Source organism: Armigeres subalbatus, chromosome 1 (genome assembly GCF_024139115.2).
Source record: "Armigeres subalbatus isolate Guangzhou_Male chromosome 1, GZ_Asu_2, whole genome shotgun sequence".
Taxonomy (NCBI): domain Eukaryota; kingdom Metazoa; phylum Arthropoda; class Insecta; order Diptera; family Culicidae; genus Armigeres; species Armigeres subalbatus.
In genome coordinates, this window is record NC_085139.1 from 91774013 (window position 1) to 91797990 (window position 23978).

Consider the following 23978-nt stretch of genomic DNA (forward strand, 5'->3'; position numbering starts at 1 on the left):
AGTTGTTAAAGCCCGATTGTATTTGACTGAAAATATGTATAATTTTACATATGATTATTCGATATTTATTTTATGTAAATGTATACGATATAATCTATTAGATGGAATACCTACCGGTATCATGTTCTTTTGAGCGGAGCAATGTTTAAAACACCAATTAAAAACCACAATTTGAAAAGCATCTGCTCAAACTAAAAATGGCTGCTTTTCATTAATCTATCAAGTGCTGTCAAGTCGATGTGGAATGCTGTACGATCAGTAATCTGAGAGGTATACTGGTTTTCAGTGAAGACAAATCAAATTACTGACTTTCGGTAAACTCCAAAATGCTGATTGATTTTCAGTAAGATGTTTTTCTGAAATGCTATTTAAGATTTCGGTGTGTGGCCAAGTGAAATCGTGACCTTAAAATATTATTAAAATATTATAATAAAATAAGTTTGTGGGGTATACTAAAAGATATTTTAGTTACTAGATAGAGATTGTCGCTGTCGTCGCTGTCCGGAACACCTTTTTGCTGGCGAGGATAGGGGAGCTAAATGTCAAAGAAGGAAAATCCATACGATTTGACAGGTATGTACCACACATGTTTCGGACAGCAGAACAAAGGGAACCGAAGCGACAATCTTTATCTAGTAACTAAAATATCTTTTGTATACTGTATGTATATTATTGATTTGAATTCATTAGTTTTTCTGTGTATACACTTTGAACAGGTGGTACTGAACTACGTTTCAATATTCACCACTCATATCTTTATGGTGGGTATAGACTAACGCAAAATGAACTCCCCAAGAAATTATGACGTTTGAGCGGGTCGCATAATGAACGCAAAATGAACTTTTTGTTCGAGAAGACGACCCGCTCAAATGTCAAAATCCATCAGGTGAGTGAATTTGATGAACTCCTGCACAGGTCTATGATTGCCGTGGCCTCTGCTAGCACCAATACACATTCTCCATTCATACTAAAGAGTAGCACTCACTGTCATAGCATAACAGTACTCGTAGTAAAACAACCATAATAAATAACGCAGGAAGGCCGTATGCGTGAAAACGGTCGAACTCATCTGCGCTTTCCCTCAACCTCAAAACGACAGGAATGAAAGCATTCTATCAGTTTGTTTACAAACATATTTATTCGCGCGCGCATTGCTTTAGTGTTGCGAATATCGTTATCACAGTGTTGTTCGCACAGTGTCGTATTATTTTTGACGGCATGTTTCGACCGTTGATAGTGTAGCATAAATGTTTATCCTTTATCGAAGTTAACGCAAATGGCGCTGATGGTTGGTTAGGTGGACGCTGTGGCCTTGGTGTTTGGTCGAAGTCGCTAGTATGATAAGGTTTAGGAGGATTGAATTTTGCAGACATTCAAAAGAATTTGTTTAATTTTCGAAGAGTCGAAATGTTTCTATAGAATATGGCTGCTTTTAACGTCATTAGTCTGCATACCTTTTATCTTTTTACGTTTGGTATTTAAAAGTTTAGTTATTGAATTGAAGCGCATTCGGCTACGTTTCTCTTTTGCTTATACGAAATACCGTTAGTTACAGTTTATATAGTTTTTTTTCTGTTTGCCATGCAATCTGAAATAATTATATAATTATTAAACTTTAGTTTGCGTAACGGATTTTTGTTTTGTTTTACACGAGTGAATGCAAGTTGATTATATCTAATCTCATCTCATTTGAATTTGAATTACTTCACAAAAGTTGGCCGTGTTGAATCTCTCTTCTTCACGAGTGTAGTGAATGATGTTCTATACTTTACATTAATCATGTCAGTCATTAAAGTTTTTTTTAGCAATACAACCGCAAATACATGGATGTGTAACTGAATACTTCAATGTAAATATCCCAAGCAACCAGAAGTTCGGATAAGAAGGGCTATTTTGGCTTAATCAGCTCTCATTTTAAGTAATTTTTTGTATGTAACGGAACTTTAAGTGAACTTTAAAGTTCCGTTAAGGATGCTTGGAACTTGATGTGAACCATAGTGAACCAATTAGTTCGGTTAAGAGTAAATTTAAGTAAAATCTGAACTTCTGGTTGCTTGGGATACCTCTGAATCCGACCATGGCAATGACTATGTTTATTCAATGAAGGTAACGCCATAAATGTGTAGGGGTAATAGGGGTAAAGCGGGCATTTAATTTTATTACAGTTTATAAATATTTGTGTGGGTTAATTTTAGGTACAGCAATTGATAGCATCGCGAAAGACATGACCGAAAAAGCAAAGAGATAACTTATTGTATTTATTCAGGTGTACACAATTACCTCTCACCTAGCAATAATTTTGATGAATGCATAGTTGCTGTTTTTTTAATAAAATGTAATATAAATTCCGTACATTCTTTTTGCTATTTCTAAGCGATTGGAGAAATAATATGATGAGGGTTACAATATTTAACAGGTTAGGTGGTTTAATGGCTACAGCTTTTGCCTTATATGCAGAACGTGGTGGTTTTCAACTTCCTGCTTAGGGGATCGTTAGAACTATAGATAGTGGAATATATAGATGAGCGAAGATAAATCCTCTGTCTCCAAACGAACTGTCAAACGTGTCTCCAAACGAGCATGACGTCATGATTTCAATGGAAATGTTAAGGGCTGTGACGTCATATGCACGTGTGCACGGTCAAAAAAAGCGACTCAGCCAGGCATTCGCTCATCTATAGATTCTACTAACTATAGTTAGAACTGGCGAAGATTTTCTTCATTTCATTACCATGTCTGTCTTAATACTTTAACCTCGACAAATTCTACGAAGGCTGATTCCTACATTTTAAAATAAAAAAATAGTTGAATTACTTTGACGTCTAAGATGCCCAGCTCACCTTCGACCATCAATGAAAGATAAAACAATCTAAAAAAGATACTAAAGCAGAAAATAGATCTGACGGTGCGCTTACTTGCATTTATTTACATTGTTTTATCTTGTCATTACAATCATCCCGTCCAGTGATGAGAAACTGTACATTTATCATTGCTAGTTGTTGGGGCTACTAGACTAGAAGATAAAAATAGTGTGCTTGGGAGATTAGTTACCTTGCTTAGTGATATACTCGAATACTCTCTGAATAATGCGTCTATTTATCATGGAAACTACTGCCCAATGAAAATTTTTAATAGAAGATACAGCGTCAATAGCAACTGATAAGCAACTGAAACCACCCTCTTGGTGGCACGACCACACAAACGCTGAACGGAAGGTAGAGCCCCAAGCATGGCAGTATTTTTAGTTCAGTATGGCTCTGATTAGAGCGCGTTCCGGTCGTCGTTGTCGGTAACGAATTTCGACAGTTCTAGGCTGTATCTTATCGATTATCACGGCTAGGAGTGCTACTTGAGAACGGTAACAATAATGGACAAGTACAATGCCAACGAGGCCAAGACCTACCGGAATTTACCGCAGCATGAGAACGGATTAGTGCGAGGTAAGTACCGTCTGTTAGAGATAAGTGCACTAGTAACGGGAAACCTACTGCTCCGATAAGAGGACTTATTAGCTTTAAGAAGACCTATCAAGTGCGTAAATAATTACTAATAGTATTGTGACATCAACCCTTCGATTGCCGTTATTGAAGGGAAACCATTGACCCCCGGAAATGCATTATAATAATAAGTTCGAAGCCACACTTGGGTATATGTATGAGTACCATATGCTGAAATCCAAACAAAGTTCCTAAAAGTTTAGAATATAAAATATTAAATTAAGATAGGCAGAAAAACCAACTAAAAATTGCTCAAATAACGGTTTTCCAAAATGGAGGGGAAAGTCGTGGAAACCACGTAGAATTAATCGATGAAGTCGTTTTTTACGTGGTTTTTGAGATTCGGGATTTTTTTTCTGTTCGGGTGTGCCATTTCGACCAGTTATTAGATCTATTGTAGCATTGCCCGTATCTTTAATGTATAGGTGCATGTCGAATTACACTTTTGGTTTTTGTGGTTTATGTTAACGTAAAAACAACACGACGCCAATAAAACGCGACGTGAGGATAGGTGAGGTGAGCCATTCATCAGGACTATGTCCAACAGTTGGACATAGTCCTGATGATGGGCAATATCGCGTCCGAAACCAGTGGACTGGTGTTTTTTTTTTAATCTTAGTTGACGAGTGTGAAAACGATAAGTGTTATGTCTTGTCACGCGTCGCATTTTATGCATGTCGAATTACTTCATTACTAATGAGAAGTAACGCAGTTTTGGTTTCTATACAGTAGGGGAGATTTGATCCCCTTATCTGATTTCCAATGTATCACAGCAAAAAATAAATAAAAATACGCGATTTCCACACAGTCTCTCTAAGAAATATAGTATTTAACTATACTGATGTATGACAGTCCTTAAGTTATTGCTGTTACTGATACACAATCGATTTTTTGGAGTGCTGTCAAAAATCGACTTTTTCGGGGGAAATTGATCCCTCTCCAAGAACTTGCTTTGATTAAATTAGAAAGGTGCCCTAAGATTTTTTAAATATTTTTCCTTCCAAATACGCGGAATTTTTGAATTGCTGTGCGTATACATGAACGATTTTTGTTATTAAATTCGACAGCACATGCAATTTTAAAATTTGGGGAGTCTTGACCCCCTTTTTATGATTATTATTATTTATTCAGACTAAGGCCGAAGTGGCCTGTGCGGTATATAAGAGTCTTCTCCATTCGGCTCGGTCCATGGCTACACGTCGCCAACCACGCAGTCTACGGAGGGTCCGCAAGTCATCTTCCACCTGATCGATCCACCTTGCCCGCTGCGCACCTCGCCTTCTTGTGCCCGTCGGATCGTTGTCGAGAACCATTTTCACCGGGTTACTGTCCGACATTCTGGCTACGTGCCCGGCCCATCGCAGTCGCCCGATTTTCGCGGTGTGAACGATGGATGGTTCTCCCAACAGCTGATGCAATTCGTGGTTCATTCGCCTCCTCCACGTACCGTCCGCCATCTGCACCCCACCATAGATGGTACGCAGCACTTTCCTTTCGAAAACTCCAAGTGCGCGTTGATCCTCCACGAGCATCGTCCAGGTCTCGTGTCCGTAGAGGACTACCGGTCTAATTAGCGTTTTGTAGATTGTCAGTTTGGTACGGCGGCGAACTCTATTCGATCGGAGCGTCTTGCGGAGTCCAAAGTACGTACGATTTCCAGCCACTATGCGTCTCCGAATTTCTCTGCTGGTGTCATTTTCGGCAGTCACCAGTGAGCCCAAGTACACAAATTCTTCTACCACCTCGATTTCGTCACCACCGATGCAAACTCGCGGTGGGTGGCTCACATTGTCTTCTCTTGAACCTCTTCCTATCATGTACTTCGTCTTCGACGTGTTGATGACTAGTCCGATCCGCTTAGCTTCCTCTTCAGTCTGATGTAGGCTTCCTCCATCTTCTCAAAGTTACGTGCCATAATATCTATGTCGTCGGCGAAACCAAATAGCTGGACGGACTTATTGAAAATTGTACCACTCGTGTTAATCCCTGCTCTTCGTATTACCCTTCCAAAGCGATGTTGAATAGCAAACACGAAAGACCATCACCTTGCCGTAACCCTCTGCGGGTTTCGAAGGGACTCGAGAATGCCCCTGAAACTCGAACTACGCACATCACCCGATCCATCGTCGCTTTGATCAACCGTGTCAGTTTATCCGGAAAACCGTGTTCGTGCATTAGCTGCCATAGCTGGTCCCGATCGATTGTATCATATGCGGCTTTGAAGTCGATGAATAGATGATGTGTGGGCACGTTGAATTCGCGGCATTTCTGCAGTACTTGGCGAATGGCGAACACCTGGTCCGTGGTGGAGCGTTCGCCCATAAAACCCGCCTGGTACTGCCCCACGAACTCCCTTGCAGTTGGTGCTAGTCGACGGCATAAAATTTGGGAGAGTACCTTTGTAGGCGGCGTTCAGCAATGTGATTGCGCGGTAGTTGCTACAATCCAGCTTATCGCCCTTTTGTAGATGGGACACACGACACCTTCCATCCACTCCTGCGGCAAAACTTCCTCCTCCCAAATCTTGGTAATGACCCAGTGCAGCGCTCTAGCCAGTGCCTCACCACCGTGTTTAAATAGCTCTCCTGGTAGTTGGTCAACCCCAGGGCTTTGTTGTTCTTCAGCCGGCCAATCTCCTCCTGGATTTCCTGGAGATCCGGAGCCGGTAGAGATCTGTCCTGCGCGCGTTCTTCCAGGTCCATCACCATACCGCCATCTTCGTCTGCCACATCGCCATTCAGGTGTTCTTCGTAGTGCTGCCGCCACCTTTGGATCACCTCACGCTCGTTCGTAAGAAGGTTCCCGTTTATGTCCTTACACATATCAGGCTGTGGCACGTGGCCCTTACGTGAACGGTTTAACTTCTCATAGAACTTTCGTGTGTTATTAGCGCGGTACAGTTGCTCCGTTTCTTCACGGTCTCGATCTTCCTGCTGGCGCTTTTTCCTCCGGAAAATCGAGTTTTGTCTGTTCCGCGCCTGTTTATATCGTGCTTCGTTCGCCCTCGTGCGGTGTTGCAGCAATCTCGCCCATGCTGCATTCTTCTCTTCCACTAACTGCTCACATTCGCCGTCATACCAGTCGTTTCTCTGATCCGAGGGCACCGTGCCAAGTGCAGCGGTTGCGGTGCTACCAATGGCGGATCGAATATCTCTCCAGCCATCTTCAAGAGACGCTGCGCCTAGCTGCTCTTCCGTTGGTAGTGCCACTTCCAGCTGCTGCGCGTATTCTTGGGCTAGTCTACCGTCTTGTAGCCGCCCAATGTTAAGCCGCGGCGTCCGACTTCGACGCGTGTTGTACACCGTCGAGAGTTTTGAGCGCAGGCATACTGCAACGAGGTAGTGGTCGGATTCAATATTCGCACTGCGGTAAGTGCGGACGTTCGTGATGTCGGAGAAGAATTTACCGTCGATTAGAACGTGGTCGATTTGGTTTTCCGTTTCTTGGTTGGGTGATCTCCATGTGGCCTTGTGGATATTCTTGCGGGGAAAGAAGGTGCTTCGGACTACCATTCCGCGGGAGGCTGCGAAGTTTATGCATCGTTGGCCGTTGTCATTCGATACGGTGTGCAGACTATCCGGTCCGATGACCGGTCTATACATTTCCTCCCTTCCTACCTGTGCGTTCATGTCACCGTTGACGATTTTAACGTCCCGCAGTGGGCATCCATCGTATGTCTGCTCCAGCTGTGCGTAGAACGCTTCTTTCTCGTCGTCGGGTCTCCCTTCGTGTGGGCAGTGCACGTTGATGATGCTATAGTTGAAGAAACGGCCTTTAATCCTCAGCTTGCACATCCTTGCGTTGATTGGCTGCCACCCAATCACGCGTTGGCGCATCTTACCCAGCACTATGAAGCCGGTTCCCAGCTCGTTGGTGGTGCCACAGCTTTGGTAGAAGGTAGCCGCTCGATGCCCGCTTTTCCACACTTTCTGTCCTGTCCAGCAAATCTCCTGCAGCGCCACGACGTCGAAGTTGCGGGGATGTAATTCATCGTAGATCATCCTGTCGCAACCTGCGAAACCTAGCGACTTGCAATTCCATGTTCCAAGCTTCCAATCGTGATCCTGTATTCGTCGCCTAGGTCTTTGCCGATTATATCGAGTCGCATTATCTCTTATATTGTTCGTAATGATTGGTTTTCCAGGCGGCTTATTGGGCCTGCGCAAACCTCCTGTCTCGTCGGAGGGCCGTCGTGTCAGGCCTGTTTAGAGTCCCACCTAACACCAGGACTTAGGCTTGTGCGCTTTGAGCGGCACACGGTCGCTTTGGTGGGGCCTACTTGCGGATACATGCAGCTGACATGACAGGGCCCACTGTCAAACCCAACCACATCCTAGGCAAGCCCCACAACTCGCAGATGGCCAGGAGAGGGATCGTCAAGCCCTTGGACATAGTCCCTGCTGCCCCTAATGATATCTGCTGCCCCTTTTTATGATATCTACGCAATAAATATTTCTTCCTGCCAACCCTTCATCAAATCCGTCAAATTTACAAAAAAAAAATAGAATCCTGGGAACAGATTGGGTAAAAGACCCAATAGCGGAGGAACTAAGCACGTTCTCCCACTATTTGTCGGTTTACACCAAGCCTACTTCATTTCACCTACCTCAAATATGCAAACGAATAGTCACTAATTATGCTTCAAAAGAAAAGTTTCGCAATTGCAGTACCATCCATCGCCTAAAATGATTGCCTAAAATGATACCTCCAATTCAGAGTGTAAAATAATCGAATATTTTTGGTAAAGTCCATTTTTCTTCATTTGTCAGTTCACTTCCGTCACATTCATGGTCGGCTCTGGACAGTCAATATTCAGTTGAATATTAGTCATTGAATATTTATGCACATTTTACAAATTGATAAATTATCTGAAATCTGAACACGTTTCACATAAGTAAAGTAAAGTGAAGTAAAGGACTGAATCCGATTTTCATCCGCGAGACACTTTCAACCGTAATCATCAACATAAACAATGCTAATTATGTTTTTTTCCTGCACATAGTAAACACACTCAGTGACAGTCGAATGAATGAGTTCGTGGAGTAGTCGTCTGACTATGTCATTCTATGTTTTGAATATTCATGCGATGTTTGTCAAAACTCGGACCGAAGTTGCTTCATGAAGATGAATATTTTAGGCTCTGCCTCCAATTATTGGTGCAGTATTCCAATAGTTGCGATATTTTTTTAATTCATGTTCCTATAGTTGTGAATCCCATTGCTTTTATGTGGGACTCGCAACTATGGGAACACTACCGCAACTATTGGAGCAAAGACGAGAAAAAGATAATGTATTTCAGTGATAATTTACCGATTTTGAGGGAAATCCAAACCGTTTTCCGTTGTTTCATCTATTGACAGGACAACAGTTTGATTGACTGTATGGGTTGCTGCTAGGGTGGTCGGTATTGGCCATTTTTGTCAAATACCGGTATTCGGTATTTGATGGAGTCAATACCGGTAATACCGTCAGAATACCGGTTTTTGTGAAAATTTCAGGTGGTAAAAGAAAAAATTTCGATTTGGACTTTTGGATGAAAAACAATATTTATTGACAAATTTCAAATGTTATCATATATCATCTCCCAGTCCGCATTGGATTTTGTTAGTAATGTTTGCAACTACTGAGAATGCCTTCTCTGGTTCAACCGAAGTAGGACGAATGGTTCCAAGACTATTGAAAATCAGTGTCAAACACTTGCCCTTAATCCCTTCCGATTCATAGTAGGAGAATTCCTTACGGATTGTATGCAATGATCCTGACGTTAACGTATTTGCCACCAGCAACGTAAGTGTTTTGCTCTGCTACATTCTCTTCTCTACTTGTTCTTTAACCGACAAACCAGAAAAAAAACCATAGAGGCATCTTCTTCGTACTGATCGTCAGGTATGATCGTTGTCTCTGTTTCAACGATCGCATCAGGAATCATAAGACGCTTCAAGATCCCATACGCTTGCTTAATCAAAGTAGCTTTGGATGCCTCGAAGAAAATGCCAAAATCGTTTCTGATTAATTGCTTCACGGCTTAATTTATTCAAAAAGAAAAAGATCGGCGTATTTGAACCGTCTCTCTTGGATTTATTCCTTAAAAGTTAAAAGCATTGAAATAGTGGCTTGATTTGATAATTGTTCCTAAGTAAATTGGAACGCCATGTCCGAATTCAGAACTGTCAAATTTTTGCCTAAAATCGTTTTTCACAGGTGGTCTCCGGAAAAGAACTACTACGGCTCGTACTTTTTCACAATTTCATACATTGAGGGAAAATTCTCGACGATATCAACTATGCTCATTGAAGAAAAAGGCATTCGCAGTTTGACTAATGAGACCAGCAAGCGTCCTGCGAAACGCGGGACGCCTATCTGGATTACGTCACTGGCTGGATCCTCCAAAAGTGCATTTCGCATTGATTTTGGCACAAAAAAATTGGAAAAACATTTGTAAGGTTGTATGAATTCTAATAAATTTGTAAAACGAGGTTGAAAATTCAGCGTCTCGCGAAACGCGGGACGACTGGTCACATTAAGTTTGACAGATGGCTAAGATAATAGAGCAACAGGTATGATTAATGACGATGCTGATCGATATTTGTTGTAGCATAAACTTCGTCAATGATGCTAACTTGGTGTAGTGGAACTTTGGAACCCGTGTCACCAAGAACAAATAATGTGTTGATCAATGTACGGTTAGAACAATAATGATTTTATTAGCGATTCTCAAATACAATTTTACCTACGGGAGACAGTCGAAGCCAATGTAATTAGAGAAGGCCATTGGAGACAGCACAACTTAGTAAGTGGCACTAAAAATGTGTTCATTGCAATTTGAGGTCTCGGACTAAAATTGCTGAGACTTCATTGATGTCAACGAACGGCTTTGAGCGTTCGTTGTACATCGATTAAAAGTGTGAGAAATTATTAAAGGGTATGATGACATGTGTTATGCACATGCCACACCATCCCCCTATGGAAATGAATGGCTTCGATTATCTCTCACAAAAGTATGGGTACAGAATATCAATAGCAAAACCATGTTTGATTAAAATATATTTTATGAAAACAAATTATGCGTTAGTTAACTATATATAGAAGGGAACTTCTATGATCTATCATTCCTCCCCCCTAGGCAATTTTTTCCACAAAATTGTAACAACTTTAGTAATTATATTTGTTTGTTTTCTTGATTTTTTTCTGTTTGTGAAGTTTTTATAATATTTTTGTGTACTACTTTTATTTAAATTTTAATTCTATTTGATATAAATCTAGATTGTACAATGGTACTTATTGCTTAATTCAAATAACGTGTAAGTTTCAATTCAAATAAGTTTTGTTGAATGTTTGGTGTTGTGTTATAAAAGGAACAAGAGAATCAAAGCCATTCACGCTATTGCTTAATGATGTTTTTGATTTCTGTTTCATTTAAGACTTCAATTGGGTTTTTTAAATTATTATAGCAGTCTTCCTAAGTATTGTAAAGTCGTTTTGATTTGGGTTTTTTTTTTCAATGTATGAAAAAAATATGTAATTTGTTTGAATTGCAAGCTACTTTATATGTCTATGTTTTGAAGCAAAGTATTTTTCTTATTTGTTGGGCGTAGTTAAAAACATCATCATTATCACCTGGTAACTGTAATTATATAAACTGGTAACTGGATTATTCAGAACAAAAATATTATTCTTTGTATTTATCTATTGATTTGGAGAAGGCTATTAATTATTTGGAATCAACGTCAATGCTAATAGTCCTATACGTAGACATTTTGGCTTTTATATAATTATATATAAGTCTGAAATAAGATAAGAGAAATGCTTTTCCATTTGTAACTGCTTCGTACACATGAAGTTGATCAGGCTTCTGTGTTTGAATGTTGCAATGAATAACATTTTCTTGTTTTTAAAGAATTGAACTGGTAATTAAATCAATTTAAGCGTCTCAATATGAATTTTTATAAAGCATCTGGAGAAATTCAATCGACGTATATCATAATCATTAGGATTAGGAAGGTTCTCATAAATTTTATTCAATTTTTATTTCTTCTGTAGAATTCGTAACGTCTTACGAAATATACAATAGAAAGATTTTTTTTTATTATGAACAAAATAATATAATTAAAGACAGATGTGTCCGAATTCAATCATAGTTAATAAATATACAAGGACATTTAAATTTGTTTTATAACACGTTATCAGTGACAAAATTACTTTTGCCGATAAATAAATTTTCCTACACTCTATGACGTCCTTCTGCTCTTCATTGAGGCAGGCATCCGGGTAATAATAAAAAAAATAGCGTGCGCAGACTAATCTGGTCGCTTTTCAAATAAATTTAGGCTTCAAACATAAGAGCTTGGCCATTACTTCTTCCGGGCATCCGGTATCCTTTTGATCCGGGCATCTGGGGCAATATTAAAAATTCATCAATAAATATATAAGTGGGTGCAGGCCTGCAAACCCTTTTTCTATTATTCTTAAGCACCCAGGCATTCCTTGCTATGGATTTTTCGCATAGCTAAGGAGAATATAAATATTGTATTTACTAATTCTAACAACCTCCTGGGGATTTTAAGCCTATTCGCCCAGGGGTTGAGTCATAAATAATAAAATTTAATGGGTTCGGGCTGAAATTTCCAAGAATTATGAGAATAATAATAATAATAATAATAATAAAGGAGATATAATTTACGTTATGCATCAATATATATATTTTTTTATGTTTGAGTCACTTCCTCTGATTTGTTTTATTTTGGTTCATATTATTTCTATTAAATATTTTGTTGTTCAAATCTATAATTTATTTTTATTCAAATATTTATTTTAAAATTGATATTGTTTTTTTTTTATTTATTTTCATATTACTCTCACAACACCACAGTCACTAAGTTATCAATCATCATTTTATCACGCACACATTATCCGAATTTATTTTGTAACTATTGTTTTTCTTTTAGTTATTTACTTTCGCTGTTGTTCAGATTAACAATTTCTCTTGTTATTTTTTTAGTATTAAAGTTTGATTGAAATTAAAATTAAGAAAGGTAGCTTTCGCAAATGTACTTAGTACACTTATCATGTTTTGTTTGAAACTATTTTTGTCTTTCTCGTATATATTTTTTTGTTCTACTAAAAAAAATGATTCAAATTTTGAGCGATATTCTGATATGATGCAAAAGCAAAAGAATTAAATTGAAAATTTTATTCGTCTTTACATTTTTAAGGAAGAAGGGAAAATAATTAAAAATTATTAGAATACTATCGAATTGTTCTATGCAAAACGCTGAAATAATTTTATCTTTATTTTACTGAAATTGAGATTTTTGTTATTAATTTTGTTTAGAGTTATGATGATTCGTACGAATCATTATTTGTTAGGTATTGTAGGTAATTTTTGTAGTTAAGCATTTTATTTGGATGTTCAATATGTTTAATAAGATGTACACTAATTTATCATATTTCGAATTGAAAGATTTAGTCCATTTTTTCTATTACTGCAATACTAATGAAAAATTATTGAAAATTATATTTATTATAAAATTGTTTAGTAAAACACTAAAGCATTATATACATCTTGGAAGGGTTTTGCTACTATAATTTGAAAGTCTAATTGATAACAGCAATGGGTAATAACTATTTAAAAAACTTAAAAAAATCCAAGGGAAAGGTGTAGTGAAAAGTATTTAGAAATATATATATTTTTAAAAGTTATTAATTAAGTGATGAATTTATTATTAGTAAGTAAAAATCACTCAAATAAACATTAGTATAAAAAGATGTTTCAGCCAAGTGCTGCAAACCTATGTAATAATGCATAAAAGATTATAAGGGAGTATAAGGAAACAATTAGTTACCTAAATAACTACTTTTTGCTAATTATTTGCAACATGGGAGCTATGAGATAAAGGACCGGAACAGTTACCCTGTGTATTTTTTTGTTTGTTTTGGTTTTGAATTATTGTAAATATTTTTCGTACGTGTTATGATTTATTAAAGTTATATATATATTTTTTCGTTACATATTTAATATTTCATTATTTTATTTTAATTATATTTTATGAGAAATATAAACATATTATTTTTGCCCTCAAGAAGACACCAAGCCCGTGTCGCTAGGTTGGACAAATTAAAATCTTGTTTCAATTTTCAAAGACTGCGTAGCCAGAAGTTGAAATAAGAAATTACCAAAAAAGGAAAAACAATCTGTTTTTACTTCGTTATATGTAGAAATGCAAAGGTGAAAAGAAAAATTAGGAGTGTAAAAGTTTACACATTTTGAAAACAAATGAAAATTTAAGATGGGGAAATATATGCATTTTCAGGCCAGAAAATTATACATTGCTTATGCCAGATTCGTTTTATTATATTGTAGTAAAGTTTGGTCATCATTTTTAAGTACACACTGGCAACGGATTGAGTTGGTATGGAAACCATTCTCTTAGTATGGATAGAATAGCTCTTTGAAAATTGGACTTTCCGTTCTTATGAGGAACACTTTTTTCTTATTGATATTCAAAACATGTATAATAGGATGTGGAATAACATTATTGGTGAATAATCAGTAGCAGATTAAATCGATTCAACTGTTAATATATTTTTACATAACATAGTCAAATCTGAATAGAAACAGTATTTTTGCGATTGTGAAATTACTGACAATAGAAATGATAAAATGTACGAATATGTCCTTAACTCAAGAGTGTAGATTTTTATAAGTGCATCAAAACGTATTAATTCATGGGACCATTTTTTATTATGAAAACAAAAATATATATAAGTATATGATTTTTTTTAGCAAACTTTCTTTTTAGCTAAATTTATTTTAGAAATGTTGGCGATAAAGACCCAAGAAAAATTAAATTTTAAATGTGGGCATTTTATGATTTTAAAATGATAAAATAGTAAATTGTTGATTACTTCCAACAGTATTTTGAATTATTGTTTTACTTATTTTGTTATTTTTAAGCAAGTAGCATTTGAAGGCATTTTTTTTCATGTAATAAAAATGTCGCTCGACGGTTAGAAGATAGAAGAAGACATACTTATCATATCTATTAAAATTACGCGTATGGTATCCTAGCGATGTCGAAGTTACCAGAAACTTTCTCCATGGGTGCTCGCTGGTTTCACGGGTCTTCCTTGCGTGCAGTAATTCATTCTTCCGCAGGCAGCTGGACGTCTCCGCGACGCCGACACTCATTAAGAGTATTCACAGGTGAACCATATGTCGTCGCGAAGGCACTCGTGTTTTCCGTGTGTCTAGCGCCAGCGAATCTGATGAACCCAAAACCACTTTGCACTGTTCGGTACACTTCCTCAGCACTTGACTAAAATATCATCGATGCGTGCACTCACGTGCTGTTGGGGCCGCTCCTGGTTGCCGGATAGCCCTTTGTTGGGGCCGCTCCAGGTTGCCGTTTAGCCCTTTATAGATCAATCACCACGGGGACGACTTCATATGACATCTTTGGCTATAATTCTTAATGTATTGTCCACTAAACGCGCGATCTTTAATGTCTGATTTCCTTTTTTCAGCTTAACATTTTCGATAGCTTTATCTTCTGCGGTCTATTTGATTACACTACCATTAATAGATTAAAATCGCTGAAATAGGTGAAATTCGCCAAACTGATTTGTCAACTGTTTTTCTCCCAGATTATACTTTTTCATTGCACACACGAATCACGATCACTAGCACGAGAAATGAAGCTTTTTTCTCCACAATTTATAGTGGCCGACGGGGCGTCAGACCCCGCCGGCTCACTGGTCTTGGACACTAACGATCCACTCTCAAGTTTGTTTTTCGACACACTGCTATGATCACTTTTGATATGTTTTTTCACCTGTTAGTTTTAATGACTGCCGTATTCGGCCACTTGCTCACGTGTCGCCATGTAGTGGAACTTTGGAACCCGTGTCACCAAGAACAAATAATGTGTTGATCAATGTACGGTTAGAACAATAATGATTTTATTAGCGATTCTCAAATACAATTTTACCTACGGGAGACAGTCGAAGCCAATGTAATTAGAGAAGGCCATTGGAGACAGCACAACTTAGTAAGTGGCACTAAAAATGTGTTCATTGCAATTTGAGGTCTCGGACTAAAATTGCTGAGACTTCATTGATGTCAACGAACGGCTTTGAGCGTTCGTTGTACATCGATTAAAAGTGTGAGAAATTATTAAAGGGTATGATGACATGTGTTATGCACATGCCACATTGGGCAAAGTTACTCATACGCGCATTTAATTGATGTATTTTATGCTCGATGAGTCTTTACTGCTTGTTACCGAGTATTTGTCCCACGAGCGATTACAGGCAGTTGAGTTGATAAAAGTAGGTGAAAATTATTCGAGATTTTTTATACTGACAGCAAAATTTGAAATACCGAAAATACCGGTATTTTCCGTCTCTAATACCGGTATTTTCGGTACCCAAAATTGGCCGGTAATACCGGTATTACCGGTTTCGGTACTACCGGTTAGACCACCCTAGTTGCTGCGTTAAATACGTAGATTTTGTGAAAACAGCACTACCGCAACTATAGCACCCATTACTATCGGATCATTTGCCCTTTATATTTTTTTTTATTTTTTCGCCCAACTTTTGTATGGGTGACTAATGGGGGATCAAGTGTTCCCATATTGAGGCAATAACTTCAAATCAAAAACTTTGATGGAATGTTGACATTTTCATCAGTACAGATCAATAAGTATATTTATGGATTTGTGCTGTGATAAAATGAAAGCATGTGGTCATTGTTATGAAAAGTTGTTTAAAATTTGCGTTCAAACCAGGGCGCAGAATTAATAAGGTTGTCAATCCAAAAAATAACTCCACATAAAGGTCATTTGTCTAGAGAATCTATACCAAAAAATAAGCTAGAACAAAACTACTTTAGTAAAAATAAAACTTTAGATAAAACAGGTGGTGATCCAGTCTCCCCGGGGATCAAGTCTCCCCACCTTCCCCTACTTGTGTTGTTTTCTCATGAGAATTACGACAAGATCCCGCTTATTAGACCCATCACAGAGAACAATGTTACTGAAAGCGCGCCCCTTATCAAAAGAAATCAATCCCTTCCTGAAAAACAGAACAGTAATTTTGACCATGCATCGTAGCCCTAGCCACACCCTTATCTTGCACACCAAAAAATTATGAATATTACAGGTCACGTATTTCAATAAAATGACACAAAACCACATGACATAAACTGAATCGTATATTTTTCATTGCCACGTGATTTAAAATTACATGTCACGGAACTTAAACACAGCACTCGATGCGACGCACCTAACGCACAAGCAGTCGATGACTTGATGCAGTGAAATACTTGTTCAGTGCAAATCGTGGAACCTGTTTTACTTCGATCACCCCTCTTACCAGAAACGAATATAGCTGAGTGGTAAGGTGTAGTGGTGCGAATTCTCAATCTCAGTGACTGAAATTGTAGGATATTGATACCATTGCCTCTTCACACTCACTTCGTAGCAGTGAAAACTGAAAATGGTTAGCAGCAACAATCAAAGATAAAGTAAACAAAAGACCTCTTTTCTCATTGCACACGCAGCCCGCAGTGACAGTCCATTCAGTTCACTCGCTGCTGCGTGAATGTGACGGCCCTATATAAATGCATGGGTGAATACTATCACTTGAAAGACAAAGACAGGAAATTTGTGCCGAATGATCATCAGCTTCAGCCCGCTGTTGGCAAACCGAGTTGGCTAAGCTACTCCTGCTTTGTCTTTCTGACTGAAAGGCACCGTCATAGGCAAAGAGGAGCAGAGAAAAATACAAAACAAAAGAATCACACTCAGCAGGCATTGTTGATAAATTGCACCACTGGTAAAGTGTTAGGCTCTCAATCAGTGGGCTTATGTTCGATTCTCATTCCAACCTTTTCATTTTTTTTGTCAATAAAGTTGTGATGTAAAATTAAAGTATCATCTAATTTCACGTCAAAAATGATGCTCGAATATGTCAGCGTCACAACACCTAAAATTACATGAATATTTTTAGGTGTGTGCTTCTAGAATATCACCAGTAATGCACCAAGCTCGGGATTTTGCTCTATCAACAGAACCATTTCAAGCTGAAGAATTTGTTCAGTAGCATGGATTTCGTGTGTTTCTCTCACTACCGTTGTTAACAGTTAATGAAGAGTTAAGCCCGCAGTCCACTGTTTGTCATAATGACAAATATTTGTCAAGTTGATCCGGATATCTTTCATATGGGTGAATTATATATGCAATCAATAATGAAAATTCTCCGTAATATGCAATGACAATAATAAAATTTGAGTCGAGTACGAAACCCTGAAGACGGTCTTACTGTTGAGGTCGAAATACGTATCTGTCAAAGGTACAATTAAGTGATGGAATCAAATGGAATTGTACAAACTCGTCTTATGACAAGCTAAGACATTCCACTAAAAGCTCAAAATAATTTTCTTATCAATAATAAAAAGTCCTTCGTAAAATCTGGAGCATCCGTAAAAGTGGCCAATTCCAAAAGTTAGCGTAATAGATCATTATCAGCCAGCGACGGGGGACGCGGCGGCTTTCCACCTTGAATTCCTTCAAAGCATCTCCAGACGCTCTTCTGGAAGTTCTTCCAGAACTTCCTCCGGCAGTTAGTCCAGGAGTTCCTTCGGTAATCCTTTAGGAAGTTCATCAAGTAATTCCTCGGAAAGTTCCTAAAGGCATTCCTTCGAGTATTCTACTGCAAGTTGCTCTGGGAACTCCTCCGAAAGTTCTTCCGGGAATTCCTCCAGAAGTTCTTCTGGAAGTTCCTCCGGAAATTCCTCCAGAAGTATCTCCTGGAATTCCTCCGGAAGTTCTTCCGGGAATTCATCCGGAAGCTCCTCAGTTAATTCCTTTGGGAATTCACCACTTTTACGGATGTTCCGGGTCTTCTGGAGTACCATGTCGGGATTGTCGGGTACATTAGGAGGTCACAGAAGACTTTAACTGTTGAATGCATACACAATTTGCCAGGATGGGTGGTTACGAAAAAGTCCCGATGCTTTGAGATAAACTTTTGGAATCGGACACTTTTCTGATGTACTAGATCTCCCGGAGAACCCTTTCTCAAGCACTATTGATTACACCCACCATTTTCCAGAATGGATGGTTATGAAAAAATCGCAGAGCTCTGGGGTGAACTTTTGGATTTGGCCATTTTACGGATGTTCCAGATCTTCCAAAGGGCTTTCCGATGACCGCTCAAGGGATAACATTGCCAATAAATGACGTATACAAGATAGCAAATACAGTTGGGATCATCAGCAGGCCAAATTTTTGTTTTATGTTTCATAACATGAAACTCGAAAATTAGTTGTCATATTGAGAAGCTCCAACAGTACCTTTTTAGTATATAGGTTCCCGGGGGACTAGAGAGGTCAATTTAGATGAATCACCTCATGGGCTTATTCTAGGAACCTACAGTTTTATTTTGGTGCCTATAGATCGGAAATCGGTTGAAATTTGAGGTTTTTGTGATCGTGATGAAATCTTGGGTCCAAATGGACTCCAATGCACAAAGTGTCACTTTTTTTTGTGGCGCTTATCCTAGATGTAACTGGAAGCTGATTTTCTTAGGGAATCTTAGTTACCGAAAGTTAGAAAAAGTCATTTTTTTTAGATTTTTATCTCGTTGCGTTACAATGTTTCAGCGTTGTTTTGGGTGTGCTTGAGTCGAAATGGCAATGCACTAGGAAGGTCAAAATAAAAGACAACATACACATACATATTACATAATTTATCTTAAAACATTTAAAGCTCGATGAAAACGAAAGACACAAAAATAATCGCCAAAATTTCATTTTCAGCTGAACTTTCTCCAGAATTTACAACATTTTGTGTTGGGTAGTTTTCTACTTTATTGGTGTATAGGATTTCCTCTTCATGGTTGAACGCTCGAACTTTGCATCCCTGTTAACGACCTTCCCGCATAATGCAAAACGATATACCATGCAGTCAAAATTACATATGCGTTATAAGATATATTGTCACTATTCACTTCATTGTTAGCATACAATTTTAAGCTTGATTCACCATACCAACCATACATCAACACTTACTGTTAATACATAACATGCTGTCGATGTGTAATTATATAGTTCATCAATTGTACATCTACCAACTGATGTATGGTAAATCGAAAATTTTGTTCGATAAAACGGCCGGATTTAAATGTTAATTATACTTAACCGCCCATTACTCATATGGTAGTTTGGCCGTTTACCATCTAAGCTAATGTTGAAACAGTATATGAGACTGTCCATTTATAGTTAACTACTATTAGTGAGACCACCGCTACAATAACACTTACTCTCTTCAATTATAACAGGTGCGGTCTACGTATGGTTCATGATTATGCGGGTTATCATCGACATAACAACTGATGAATATAACCTACAATAAACAATCACTGTCACATATCTGAGCTAATCAAAAATGTATGAAAGCCCCCACTCAGTGACATCTGCGATAAGCTTCCGAATTGGACCAATAGCGACGCAAATAATTAAGTACCATACCTCATTGAACAGTTGGTTTATAGTCGATGAGGTGATTGGCGCTGACTGGCAGTCAGATATCGCTCTATCAAAAAACAATTAGATCACATGGTTTATAAAATGCATCCTGCTTGGGTAATGCCAACTTTTAGTATTTATGGGCTGATATTGGAAGCAAAACAGGATTTGCTCCCTTGAGTCGAAAAAGAAGCTCCACCCACCATCTTACACTCGGTTGATTAGGTAATTAAAATTAAGAGGAAAACATTTCCGAAGGAACTTTCAACTACCTTATAATATGATTGAACTATAGAGTTTAGTAACAACATTGGGATGTCAACGGTCTTAGGAATGAAAAAAAAACAACGATTTCATAAGAAATGTCTTGAATATGAAAGCATGAAAGTAACACTGAAGTACATTTTTGGTATAAGAAAAAATAAACCGAAAAGCTAGCGAAAAATAATAGAAAAATCATCCTCTGATGAATTTTGAATTGGCTTACGGTGTTTACTAGCTCGGACCAAAGATTACAAAAAAAAAATAAAAAAAAACCCTACCATTTTTAAAAAAATATTTTGTAGTATTGAAATTATTTTTTTATATTCATCGTTTCAACTTACCCCTCATATTAGGGCAAGTTGAAACACTGCGCTATATTCAAACAAAAGGTAATATTGCAGTATTAGAAACAAATATGTGAATAGCGATGGCTAGATTTCCGGGGGGTATCTACTGTTATAATAGATTATTTGGGCGTGTCAATGTTTTGTCGAACGAATACTAATGACGCAAACGATCATTACCAAGCAGTTTTCATGGCCTTGGAAGCAGTTTGCAAAAATCAATTACTAACTTATCTAATCTTTTATTTTTAATTTGAAAATAATGACATTGATGTTTTGGCCAAACAACAAGATGCCTACGAGGTAGGTAACTTGTATGAGGTGAATTGTGTTGGAATCTAATTTGAAAAACTCATCACACTTTCAGGGGCACACATCTCTAAAAATAAACTATAGAGGTAACGGCAGCAAAATAAAATTCCCAATAAAAATAAGAAATTTTTTATAAATATGAAAATTGCGACAAAATTTTCAAAAACATGTGAGAATTCTTTGAAAACTCTGAAGATATTGGCTATTTAAAATTTAAAAATTGCACTGAAAAGGGAAAAAAATCATAGACATATAAATATTTTTCATAAAAAAAATCCACCATCTGCACCCCCCGTAGTTGGTACTCAGCACTTTCCTATCGAAAACTCCAAGTGCGCGTTTGTCCTCCACAACATAGTCCAGGTCTCGTGTCCGTAGAGGACTACCGGTCTAATAAGGGTTTTGTAGATAGCCACTCTATTCGATCGGAGCGTCTTGCGGAGTCGTGCGATTTACTGCCACGATGCGTCTCCGAATTTCTCTGCTGGTATCGTTATCAGAGGTCACCAGTGAGCCCAAGTACACGAATTCTTCGACCACCATGATTTTGTCACCACCGATACAAACTCGTGGTGGGTGGTTTGTGATAAAACGAAGGTAACATTGTGAATGTTATTAAGGATGTGCATTTGGTTCAAAATATTTTAACTGACTTATATGCATTATTTACAGGATTGTTCACTTCACCCCACTGCCTGACCATTTTATCCCACCCAAAACAAAATTAAATTATTTTGGACTAATTTAAAATGTACAAAATAACATATTTAAATATGTTGAATTTTTTTTCGCAACAGGCTTTGATAAACAATGAGATAAGTTCAATCAAAGTTAATTGACTATATTCCGGGGATTAAACCATCCGACTTGGACATTAATTTACAATGTAGTAAAAACTCATATGTGACTGTAGAGTCGTGGGTTCGAGTCCTATCGAAGGGAAAGTGCTTACCTCCAATACATTTTTCAAATCAATATCTTCCGCATAATGTACATATTCATATATAAGTTTTCACAATGAGATAAGTTTTGACACACCTGCATTGAACTATGCAATATCTTGATAGCCACTTGATAAACAACAGTACTTTTTAGGGTGTTCAATTTTCCCTCACCACCCCTATACTAACGTTTGATATTATTTGTTTTCCCTTCAACGTTGCTTTTTTTTGGGGGAATCGGTCTAAATTTGTGTCGATTGGCATTTCGGCAAACCTACCCCACTGGATGTTTTAGAGATTAATCACGATCTACAAAAAAGTGAGGTTACCTGGAAACATTTATACCATTTTGATTAGTATTATAAATATGACTTCACCATAACATAAATTTACTAACTAACGCCAAAATAGCAAAAAACGTTCTTCTGTGCAAACGAGACCGCATGAATACTTGAAATTACATCCATAAATGAGCGACGTAATACCCCACCGAAATCACTAGGGTAAAATGTCCAATAGTGGACCCCCTAGTAGCGGAATTTTGCTCTATCTGTCATAAGGAGTAGAAATGTTCAACATTTTAATTCCGCTTGATACCTAATAACAAGTTCTGCATCTTTTCTTCACGATACATACATAAAACACTCAAATATACGACGTTAGTCTTTGAAATTAACATCTCAATGTCTGACTGAATTCGCCCTATAATAGACCCATGATAGGAAACTGCTTCCGACACTTCATTTGATTTTGATGTTCCGTTTCGGGACGTTCTTCCCAATTATGGACCTCGCAAAATATTTTTATAATCGACACTCTAGTGTTTATTTTTTACAAAATTGTGAAAAAATCATCTAGTTTGACTTTCCGGTGCCTTTCCAATTTCCCCAGCCTCCTCTACAACACTAAGACGAAATAACACGTTTGTATCGAGAAAGTCATCATCACCGCTTGGGGATGAATTTGTTTTTTTTTCTACACAAGGAGTATTGTTTCCTAATTATATACGAGAAAAGAAGGATTTTCACTAGGTGGATGATTCTACTTTTTTATTGTGAGATAAGCCTATGAATCACCTCTAATTACCTTTAGCTAATATCAGCCTATTATGCTCGGGAGCGCACAAAGCCGGACATCGCCAGTGATTATTTGCAAACCGACACGAGACGCGATAACTTGAATCAGATCACGTGTAATAGACATCATGCACACAATAACGCTGCGGTTTAAAAAAACGGGGTTCGGTTTGATTTTCAGTAAAATTTTACATTTATGATCTATAGACCTTAGTTTGGAGGAAAATGTGAAATATGAATTGATTTTCTATAACTTGTGCAGAAAATAATCATTCAGCTCATCAGAGAGAATCGATTGCAAATGGTTTGGCGACCGTATACAATAAAGTAGATTTGCATTCCTAATTTTTCAAAGCAAACTCAAATTAAAAAAAAACCTGTCGAGTCAAGTACAAGACACTGAAGACGACCACACAGTTGTGGTCGAAATACGTATCTGCAAAGATATCGAAATAATTGGTGGAATTAAATGGAAGTTACTTAACTCGTCTTAGACGGTTGAATACATTCCACTAAAAAAAGCTTAAAATATTTTATCTGGAAATCCTGAGAACAAAGTTTGTAACATCACACAATACTACACGAAACATATCAAGGATGAAGGGACGATGAAGGGAGAAAGGTAGAACGAGAAAAAGGCTATTGGAATTGAAAAAAGAGTACCTGACTTTTTCCGACTCGATACCTTCAACTCTTATTGGATTAGCATGAAAGTTAAAAATTCAACCTGTTTCGTTATAATTTTCAAAAGAATATTACTGAAGTTCACGGAAAAAAATCTGGAACTGGATTTTTTCCTTGTTTATTTTTCTTATATATGTACCTACTTACAATAATTCATTTGTTACGGTGTCAAGCCATTAGGCCGAAGGTCGTTAGGCGGAAGGTCATTAGGCCGAATGAGAAGTAAGAAGCAAAACTTTCCTTTTCCTTCTTCCTTTTTTCCTTCTTGCTTCTTCCTTCTGTCTTCTTCCATATTTCTTCTCCCTTCTTTGTTCTTCGCTGTTTCTTCTTTC

At 37.7% G+C, this 23978-nt stretch overlaps 1 protein-coding gene across 2 annotated transcripts in view; it reads left to right on the top strand.

The window, feature by feature from the left end:
- Positions 1–1126: 1126 nt before the first annotated feature.
- LOC134202332 (sodium-independent sulfate anion transporter-like) overlaps positions 1127–23978 on the top strand; it is a 63258-nt gene continuing 40406 nt past the window's right edge. The window contains exons 1-2 of one of the 2 annotated variants that reach the window (XM_062677391.1): positions 1127–1288; positions 2966–3440. In XM_062677391.1, coding sequence (XP_062533375.1) covers positions 3368–3440 — 73 coding nt within the window. In that variant the 5' untranslated portion in view covers positions 1127–1288; positions 2966–3367. Of the gene's footprint in view, positions 1289–2965; positions 3441–23978 lie in introns of those variants that run through there. The other variant, XM_062677397.1, reaches the window with a different exon arrangement.